Raw genomic sequence first — 11,026 nt, 5'->3', positions numbered from 1 at the left:
ATGGGAGGTTATAATGTTGTTGCACTGGGTTTTGTTTTACTTCAGCTTTCGACTTTTATATTAGCTCAGAATTCTACTGCTAAGTCTCCTAAATGGCCAACTCTGGATGGTAATTTTTCGATTTCTCTCCTTGTTTCTTTCGGTTACTTCCTCTGTTCCATTTGATTGTATACGTTTTTTAACATTCCTCGCATATTTTGAATAACTATACTAATAACAAAATTATCTAGAATATCTGAATATATAGTTAGCTAATACGTCCTCTATTCATTTCTTGATTAAAGTACTTCTAACATATATTGAACAAACGTATGTAAATTAAATGACATAAATCTTGTCACGGTCACAAGCTTGTAACGTCTCACAGCCTCATGTCCTTAGACAAACGGAAATAAACTTTAGATTCGCCATTGATTAAGATGTCATTGATGGTGAATTGCTTCTTATACTTTGCTATGTCAACAAAGCATTATAAATAAATTGAATTTTACTCTTTATTATCTATATAAATAGTTGACAATCATATTCATCTTTGTTTTTCTGAAAAAAATAATTAAAACTCTGATTTTACAGGGTCTTCGCCGCTAGTTATAGCTCGTGGTGGATTCTCAGGCTTGTTTCCGGACTCTGGTGCTGATGCCTACTCTATGGCTGTGATGACTAGTGCACCAGACTTGGTTTTGTGGTGTGATGTCCAACTCACTAGAGACGGGGCTGGGATTTGCTTCCCTAATATCATGCTAAACAATGCTTCTACTGTGGAAGCGGTTTACCCAAACCAGGCGAACAGCTATGTTGTCGATGGTGTCAAAACAGACGGATACTTCCCCATTGATTTTACTCTCGAAGAACTTCGACTTGTCTCTTGTAAGTTATCTATATGACCTCGACTAGCGTTTTCTACACTCGTTACTTTAATGCTTCGACGATGCTTTCAGCCATTACTGATTTCTCTCATCAATTGCTGCAGTAACTCAGGGAATTTATTCTCGCCCTCCTACTTTTGATGGTATCGGCGTAATCCTGACAGTGGAAGATGTGTTTACTCAAACCCAACCTGCTGGATTTTGGTTAAATATTCAGGTAAGTTTTATGCTATTCACCTTAACAGCAAGTAGGTAGATAAGACAAAAGCAGAATGCCTAGGGAGTAGCATTCTGCTTTTGTCTTATCTACCCACTTAGGTATTACTTGACCCATCTTCAGATTGTGACGGATATGCCCGTCTTCAATGAGAATTTATGTAGCCTTAATCACATCATTTTCGATAGCTTATGCATGCCCTACATCCGACCCCACCTTACCCTGCAAATTCTAGAGCCGTTGAGGCACTGGGGTGGTAATGTAGTCGCTAATAATCAATACAATTTGCTGCAGCATGATGCTTTCTATAGCCAAAACAATTTGAGCATGAGCAGTTACCTCATCAGTGCAGCCGAGAACGTGATCATTAGCCATATCTCATCCCCTGAGATTGCCTTTCTACAAGAACTAGCAACTACATTCGCAACAACAGAAACAAAATTGATTTTCCGCTTTCTTGACCAAGATGCTATTGAAGTTTCAACCAACCAAACTTATGGTTCACTCTTGAAGAACCTTACATTCATTCAGACCTTCGCGTCTGGAATCCTTGTTCCGAAGAGTTACATATTGCCTGTTGATGAAACCTCGTATCTACTACCTCATACTTCTCTTGTGGCGGATGCTCATAAGAGTGGGCTTGCGGTTTTTGCTTCAGACTTTGCAAACGACAATTTTATTCCCTACAACTACAGTTTCAACCCCGTTGCTGAGTATCTTTCTTTCATCGACAATAAGGACTTCTCTGTTGATGGTGTCCTCACCGACTTCCCAATGACATTATCAGAAGCCAGGGGTATTATTTCTGTTTCCTTCTCCGTTTTTGAGTAATCGAGTCCTTTCCAGTGTCGTCAATTTTTTTGTGCGCCTTAGACGTGTCTAACGCTTTAATCTTTCCACAGATTGCTTTGCTCATGTAGACAGCAATGCATCAGTTAAAGGTCAGAACTCCTGTCTTGTGCATGGCTTCCTGTCTTAATATAAAAACTTCGCATTGCTAATGCTTTTTTACTGTCCTCTATTCTCTTACAGCAGCGCCCTTGGTTATATCACATTTCGGGGCCAGTGGAGATTACCCTGGTTGTACCGACATATCATACACAACAGCTATATCAGACGGTGCTGATGTAATTGACTGTCCTGTCCAAATGTCGAAAGATGGTATTCCTTTCTGCTTGAGCTCAGCCAATCTTATCAACAGCACAGCGGTCACTCAAACTGAATTCAGGAACCTGTTAACAACTGCTTCTGAGATTCAGCCGAATCAAGGAATATTTTCGTTTAGCCTCAGCTGGACCGATATTCAAAGTTTGAAACGTAAGTGCCTGCATTCTGCTTAAATCTTATCCTCGTTTGCGTTCTGGTAAAATTAATATTTGCACTGACTTTTTCTTGCCTTGATTTGCAGCTGTAATATCAAGCCCGTACGCAGGCTCTTTATTATTCAGGAATCCTAAATTTCGGAATGCTGGAAAGCTCATATCCTTGGCTGACTTCTTGGACCTTGCTAAAAACGCGTCTTCACTTTCCGGTGTTTTAATCAAAATTGAGGTTAGTCCTCCAGGATACCATCGTTGGTTACGCTTCCATCTGAATATCTGATCATATATACTCTATTTACCGCAGAATGCTAAGTACTTAGCAACAGAGCAGAGCATGAGCGTTACTGATGCGGTACTGAGCGCATTAGAAAAGACTGGCTATAATGATCCCACAGCCAAAAATGTTATGATCCAGTCTACCAGTAGTGCAGTCTTAAAGGCGATGAAAGGAAAAAAATACGAGCTTGTATATGAAGTTGATGAGACAATTCGCGGTGCCCCTAATGCTACAATAGCCGATATCAAGAAATTTGCAGATTCCGTGGTTGTCAACAAGAAGTCGGTGTTCCCTACATTTTTAGGGTATACCGCAGGTATGACTGATGTCGTGCCACATATACAGTCATTCAAGCTACCGGTATATGTTCAGATTCTCAGAAATGAGTTTTCAGAAATACCTTACGACTTCTTTTCTGATCCGATTAATGAGATGAACAATTATATCATGGGAGCTGGAGTCGATGGAGTAATTACCGAGTTCCCAAAAAGCGCTGCTGAGTACAAGAGTAAGATTTCCACACTATTTTGTTTGGGCTTAATGTTCTTGATGTCTGTCCAATATGCTCAATCTCACCCTCGCTTTCCGGTCATTTTGCAGAAAATCGATGCCTGACAATGGATCCAGCTCCAATTTACATGAGCCCTGTCCGGCCTGGTGAACTCATCGGCCTCATAGACCCTGCAGTATTGCCCCCAGCACAGGCACCTAGCCCGCTTCTCAATGAAGCTGATATTTCTGAATCACCTCTACCTGCTGTCGTCAAAGACGACTCCTCCTCACCAACTGCAACACCAGAAGCTCCAAAATCGTCTCCAAGCGGACAACACCAAATAACAGCGTCCACGCTCTTGTCTTTCCTGTCTATATTTATAGCTGTTTGCCTAATGCTGTGATCTGATCACCTTAAAGGGTATTTTTTTTTCTCTGATTTAATTGATTGGTTTCGAGTCCTACAGTATATTCTCAGCTGAATATAAATTGGTGGTGGATTTGCTCATGTAAATCATATCCCAAATTTTTCGATATTTTTTGTTTGTTAAATATGTTAATCAAGGTGCTTTAGATATGTCAATTCTTTACTAATATTTGTATATTTGCTGGAAGAGTTATATAATCATCTTTGATATACTCAGAATCGGTCCTTGTTGTATCATACTGATTTTATTGTCGTACGATCTGATTATACTGATTTTATGGTTTCTATTACACGATCTTGCACTAGACGATAGGTCGAGCTGGAAGTAGCCGTGTTAAATGAGATCTCAAAAGACTTGTGCTTTTAAGTTTTAACATAAGTCAGAAAGTCGCTACTTGAAGTACCAGCTTTTCGCCCAAATCCCTCCTTGAAGTAACGGCTTATGCCCAGCCAACAACCTTCAGTTACACACGTACACAACCATGTATTCATTTCGAAACAACCCAAATATTCATGGGAACAGTTAATTGAACTGGAAGAGTCTCGATTTAAGAAAAATCAATTCATAACTTTTTATATAATTATTTAACATTACCATCCATTTACACAATACATCATTTAGAAGTGAAGACGACTTAGCCTACGGGTTAAGACGGGATTAAATGAATGTCTCAATATGTGCAAATGACCGACTTATCGCCTTACCTTAGTTTATTGTTTACACAATAATATTATTATCTAAAACCGTTGTATACCTACGACATTTCTTTTTTATGTTAATTAATAAGGGTTTTTCAAACGTGTACTCTATGGACACACATTAATAAATTTAATAGGGAAATATTTGCAAAATATTCATTCTCATCAGAAATGCAAGCAGGGTGTAGCAAATTACCCCATAACTTGTTACTATGTGCAAATCAGCCCTCTAAGTTGTAGCAAATTAGCCCCATAAATTTTCAAAATTGTGAAATTAAACACAAATCAAGTTTTCTACTATTTTTTTAACTAAAACCTATTATTTTCTATTATAAAAATCATTTTAAATATAACAAATAAAAATTAAATACAATATTTACATATTCAATGAAAAATGTGAACCAAATTTAATATAAGCAAAAATTTAATCAAATAACTTTTCATTGTAACTTCACTAAAATTCTCATATTATGAATATTTTTCCAAAAAAAAAATTGAACATGCTTTTTAATAGAAAAATTAGGAATTTTAGGATTAATATTTGATCAATTGTTTTGACTTTTAATAATAGTGAAATATTTAATTTAGTAATTTTTAATCTTAAAAATAAGATTAATATTTGCTATATTTCCCGAAATGCAAGTATCAATTTAATTTTACTATAATTAATGAAAATATCTTGCAAATCTTCAATAAGTAGTAGAAGTAATTCTCAAGTTAAGTAATAATTCTTACATCGTAAAACGGTCTTATTATACTTCATAATTTGGAAATCACTCCCAAATGAAACCATAAATGGAAAAAAATAAACATAAATGAAGTCAACGATTCTATATCCACTTATCCATATATATCTTCCTTTTTATGGTCTTATCCTTATATACCAATTCCTCCTATTAGATTATATCACTAGTTGTATAGTGAAAATTTGAGTTCTGTACTAAAATTTTCGAGTTTTGTTTTAAAAAATTTGAACTATATTATAAAGTGTATGAATTCATTCACTTAAATATATAAAAAAAAAAAATTAAAAAGCTCAGAAAAATTGCACATAAGCTTGAATAAATGTATAATAATTATAAAATACTTATTATACAACTGGAGGTATGTGGTAGTATTTACCATATATTGTGTGCTCATTAATTTGTTAATATCCACATTTTTAAGGAAGTTTTGTACTCTTCATCTCAATTAATAGTTTACATTTACTTTATTTCTCCCTTATAAAATAAAGTAAGTGTAAACTATTCATTGAAACAGATAGAGTAATAATAATTATTGCAAATGGGAGCAATCAACTCCAACAATTATGGCAAGCAACATAATTTAGTAACGCATTTCCTAGTTTACTCTCAATTAAGAAATTAATACTCAATACATTTTTATTTATGGTAAAAATGTATAAATTAGTATAATCATAATTAAGAAATTAATACTCCATACATTTTTATTTATGGTAAAAATGTATAAATTAGTATAATCATAATCATAAAAATGTGTATAATAGGATAGTTTTGATTGTTGATTTGTTTTTTAAAATATTTCCAAAAATTTATATTTATATAGAGAGAAAACAACGTTGGAAGTTCATCATAGAGCTTTATTTAATCAGAAATCAATTTTTGAGTAAAAGCAGTAAAAAAAAGTGTAAAAATGAGTGCTACAAAGTTTGGTTTTTTACTGCTTTTATCTCTTTACTTTTCTCTAGGACAAAGTAAAACTAAAGTTTTTAATGTCAAAGATTATGGTGCTGTTAATGGTGGAAAAGTCGATATTAGTAAGGTAAATTATTTTTATCTTGTGCTTTTTTTTGTTATTTTTCGACTCTATGAGAAATATTTTAATCAAGGTAAATAAGTGATTGATATGTATAGGGTCTTCTAACTAAAAAGTATGATAGTTCACATTGAGGTATAGAAAGTACACAAATTCTCATTTGTGACCTTTTTTTTTGTCACAAATTGTGACGGATTCAAATATGACCATTTTAATGAAAAAATGTGAACATTATTTTGATAGCAAACATTTTATGCCTGATTACTTTTTATTTTTATATTTAAATTAAAGTGGTCACATTTGAAACCGTCATAATTTGTAACCGTCACAAGAGAGATTTACGGTAAAAAAATATTACTAGTAAGGTAAATCATTTATCTTGTGCATTTCTTGTTATTACTAGTAAAATATATGTGGGGAATATTAATTTTAATTCAGGTAAATAAATAATTAAGACGTAGAAAGTAGGTACCAAATTACCTAATCATGTGATAATTCACGGGCTCGCTTTTTGCGACATTGATTTTGAATTTACGAGGTGTTCAGATTTAAAGATAGGGAGCTAGTATAGTATTATTACATGTTCATATCAATTTTTTTCTATTAATTTTTTTGCACCAAAATATTTTTTTTCTATTAATTTTAAAATATTTCGCATCATACATTTATTATTCGATATTGTTTTGAAAATATCGTCACAATAACCTTCAAAATCTCCGTAGGCATTGTTAAGAGCATGGAACGCAGCATGCACATGGAAGGGGAAAAGCAGAATCGAAATCTCACCGGGGACTACGTACTTGTTGAACCCGGTTGTATTAAAAGGTCCATGCGTCGGTCCGATTAGGTTCCGAAATTCCGGCACGTTGAAGGCACCCCGTGGCCTAAGAGGCCTATATTGGATTGAGTTTCAATATATTGATAATTTTGCCTTACATGGAATTGGGTACTTTGATGGTCAAGGCCCACCTCTACGAGCCCAGCCCAGCCTTCCGGCGGTAAGTTTTCGAATTCTTGAGTCGGTTTCTCTTAAGATGAGCATATTCGTATTATTTGTAAAACGGGTTAAATAACACCTTACCTGGAAAGAAGTGACAATTTGTTTGTTATAGTGCCTAGATAACTAATTTTGTGTCTCGTCTATCTTCTTTTACCCGTTTTATGTTTAAAATGAATATATGTCTGAAATTTTATATTGCTAATTCACTTCATTTTTCGAGCATTTTATATATTAAGCACTTTATTTATTACTCCCTCCGAATTAAAGTGTTTGACCTATTTCATTAAAATACAAGACTCATATAATAGGGAAATGGGACAAATACTTTAATTCGGAGGGAGTACTTGATTATTTTCCGATCATTTTCACTTGGTTTCGAGTATTTTATATATTAAGCACTTAATTTTTCTAGCATTTTTCACTTGGTTTTTGTACTTGGTACTCGACATTCGGTGCATTTTACTCCCGCGCTAATGCGCGGTTTTTTAAATGAGAATATTAAAGAAAATAATAATTAAACAACTGATATTTAACACAATTTGAATTTTTTTTTTATTATTAATGTTTTGTATTTTGTATTAATCGGTGGAAAAGGGAAAGTGGAAAAGTTCACTATAATTCAATTGTAGATATAATATAATGAAAACCCAATTACAGATATGATATAATAAAATCACAATTATAGATATGATATAATGAAAGCCCCAATTATAGCCAAATTCATTTAAGCGGGGAAATTTTGGACTTTTCTTATTCTTTTAATAAAAGAGGGATTATAAATGGCGCTTCACATATAAAAGTACCGTTATATAACTGTTTTACCTAAGAATAACTCTTTTTCTTTTTTGGCTCTAGATACTAAAAATTTGTTTTAACATTTTTGTTTCAGCTGCTAAGATTTAGCTTTGTCACAAATGCAAGAGTGCAAAAAATCAAGCTAATAAACAGTCAAAACACTCATTTTCACTTATTTGGATGCAACGAAGTAACAATAAATCGAATTACAGTATCATCACCAGGAGACAGTCCTAACACCGATGGTATCAAAATTGGTGAATCAGCAAATATTAGAATTCTCGATACAAACATAGCCTCCGGTGATGATTGTGTAGCAATTCTTCGTGGTAGTAAGAATATTACCGTTACTGGGGTCACTTGTGGTCCGGGTCATGGCATTAGCATTGGGAGCATGGGTACAACATCTAATGAACAAGTCGAACATGTCGTGGTGCGAAAATGCAAAATTTTCGATGCTACTAATGGTTTAAGGATCAAAACATGGGCTACTAAAAATCCAGGACGCGTATCCAACGTTCTATATGAAGATATTACATTGAGGAATGTCGATAATCCTATTATCATCGAACAAAATTACTGCCCTTCGAAAACTTGTACAAAGGTACGTAAAGAATTATCACATTATTATCCAGGTACATACTCGTGTCTGATATTTGACACTTAAAAATGATCGTGACACTTGTTTTTAATTTTTGTCTATGTGAAGGGTAACTCGCGGGTTCAAATAAGTGATATCAAGTACCGGAACATACGAGGGACATCAATAACTGGTGTAGCAGTGAATTTACAATGCAGCGGAAGTAATCCATGTCAAAAGATCGAGTTGAAGGACATTAATATTAAGCATGTTAAGTATGGCAGTCGTACTGTTTCGAGTTGCTCTTACGTTAATGGACAAGCTCTAGGTGTACAAATACCTAAATCTTGTATTCCATAATCGAATGTAGAAGATTAGGTTAGAGAATGTAGCCATGTAGGGTGGTAACGGTGGCGAGATCCTGGCCGGGCCAGTTTCGAAAAGACGACATAATTTAGTAAGACTAAAATTAAACTAAGCTTAGAAATGGCACCAAGTTGATCTCAGTTCAGAGTCTTAAGTTCAGACTGTCTAAAATGAGAATTCGCATGGAAATAGGCAGATTTTGAGTATTCCCTCTTTGTTTTGGAACTCGTAATTTTTATTCAAGTTTATTTGTTTTTACTTTTAATTTACTATTATGTTTAAAACCGTTTTATATAAGTGTGTTAAACTGCAAAACTAAGTTATATCTTGTATTTGCTGGAAGAATTATATAATTATCTTTGATACTCAGAATCGGAATCAGTGCTCGGTCTGATCATAAATTTTATTCTTTGGATGTGGAACTTAATGGTTACTATTACGCGATCTTGCATTGGACGATCAGGCGATCTGAAGTACCTGTGTCGTCAAATGAGATCTAAAATGACTCGATAACATAAGCCAGGCAGCCGCTACTTCATGAAGTAGCTGCTTTTTCCCCAACCCCCTCTTTGAAGTAACAGCTTAGCTTCTGAGTTCTGCCCGGCCAACAACCTTTACCTATAATTCCAACATTACATAAACATTAAATATCCATTCACCACTTAAATTCATGGATGCGGAGGTAAATTAGCTTAGTTGGTATAGTTATGAGTGATGATACTCATTATCTGAGTTCAAAACGCGTCCCTTGACACCAAAAAAAAAATGTTCATAGTTCTATTTTCAAACAATCCAATTGGATTGGGACAGCTAATTAAACTGAAAGTGTCCTGACAGGCTGACATATCATCTTCGTTTACACAGTAATAATTGTCTAAAACATTCTTTTTCGTGTTAATAACTAGTCATTTATTATAGTAATAGACGAGTGTTCAACCAATTACATGGTTACTCTTACAGTGTAAGACACTGCTAAGACAGTCTTATATATAAATCAATATTTGGAAATCGCTCAATAATGAAACCATAGATAGAAAAGAATAAACATAAATGAAGTCAACGATTCTATATCCAATTATCCATATATATCTGCCTTTTTATTATGGTCTTATTTAGCATATCATCCCTTTATATATTGTGTGCTCATTAATTTGTTAATATCTACGTTTTAAAGGAAGTTTTGTAATAGTTATTGCAAATGTGAGCATGCAATCAACTCCAATAATTATGACAGAAATAGGATTATATATTCAGATGTATATGAACATGGTATAAACAATACAAATTTAATTGAGTTTATATACACTTTTTTTGAGCTTTTAAAATTTTTGAGTTAAATTTTAATTTCTTAGGTGTCAAAATTAAAATTTAATTGAACTTATATGTATTATTTTTTAGTTTCGTTATAATATTTTGAGTTTAAAATTTATATAAAACCGCCAGATTTTTTCCAATAAAGCTCGTAAAATGTACATATAGAGGTATTTGGTAAACGGCATATTGACCAATTTTTAGCATATTCAGGGTTTTAGCATGATTGATCAATCAATATGCTAATTTTAGTGTTTAATAACCATCATATTAAAACAACATATTTGGGGTTAATATGTTGTTTTACAATATGCTGCTTACCCCAACATATTGTAAAATAGGAAATTTTACTCTATTTTACAAATAAGACTAACAATCTACTAATCGTAATCCATTGTTTACTCAAATCGTAATCCATTGTTTACTCAAATTAATTCTGTTAATTATAATATGCTAGTCAGACATTCTAATAAAATATGTCATTTATATTCTGCTTTTACAATCAGCTTATGCTAAAATTAATCCATTGTTTACCAAACAGAGCCATAAACTGCCCGCATATGGAATATTTCTAAACACATCTTTGTTATTTCCGCTCATATTTCCCGCTCAACTGCCCGCATATGAAATATTCCCTTCTAAAATATCCTCATCTAAAATATTGTACTCAATAATATATTGTCACATCATTGTCTACCGAGATTATCAACCAATACACAATAATCAAATTATATACACAATACACAATATTCTACCGTATAGCACGGGTCCTATACTATTCTTCTAATAAAAGCTCCCAATCTATACCTACTAATTGCAATTATGGCAAGCAGCATAATTTAGTAACGCATTTCCTAGTTTACTCTCAATTAAGAAATTAATACGGAGTACATTTGTA

At 33.5% G+C, this 11,026-nt stretch overlaps 1 protein-coding gene across 1 annotated transcript; it reads left to right on the top strand.

The window, feature by feature from the left end:
* LOC141654980 (glycerophosphodiester phosphodiesterase GDPDL3-like) lies at positions 1 to 3,810 on the top strand. Its single transcript, XM_074462085.1, has 9 exons — positions 1 to 109; positions 574 to 867; positions 971 to 1,083; positions 1,378 to 1,879; positions 1,986 to 2,024; positions 2,116 to 2,400; positions 2,492 to 2,634; positions 2,710 to 3,190; positions 3,283 to 3,810. The coding sequence occupies exons 1-9, from the start codon at positions 1 to 3 to the stop codon at positions 3,576 to 3,578; spliced, it is 2,262 nt and encodes a 753-aa protein (XP_074318186.1). The 3' UTR covers positions 3,579 to 3,810.
* The last annotated feature ends 7,216 nt before the right edge of the window (positions 3,811 to 11,026 follow it).

This window comes from Silene latifolia, chromosome 5 (assembly GCF_048544455.1).
Source record: "Silene latifolia isolate original U9 population chromosome 5, ASM4854445v1, whole genome shotgun sequence".
Classification (NCBI taxonomy): domain Eukaryota; kingdom Viridiplantae; phylum Streptophyta; class Magnoliopsida; order Caryophyllales; family Caryophyllaceae; genus Silene; species Silene latifolia.
The sequence above is the reverse complement of the archived record's forward strand: the minus strand, read 5'-3'. Positions and strand labels throughout refer to the sequence as shown.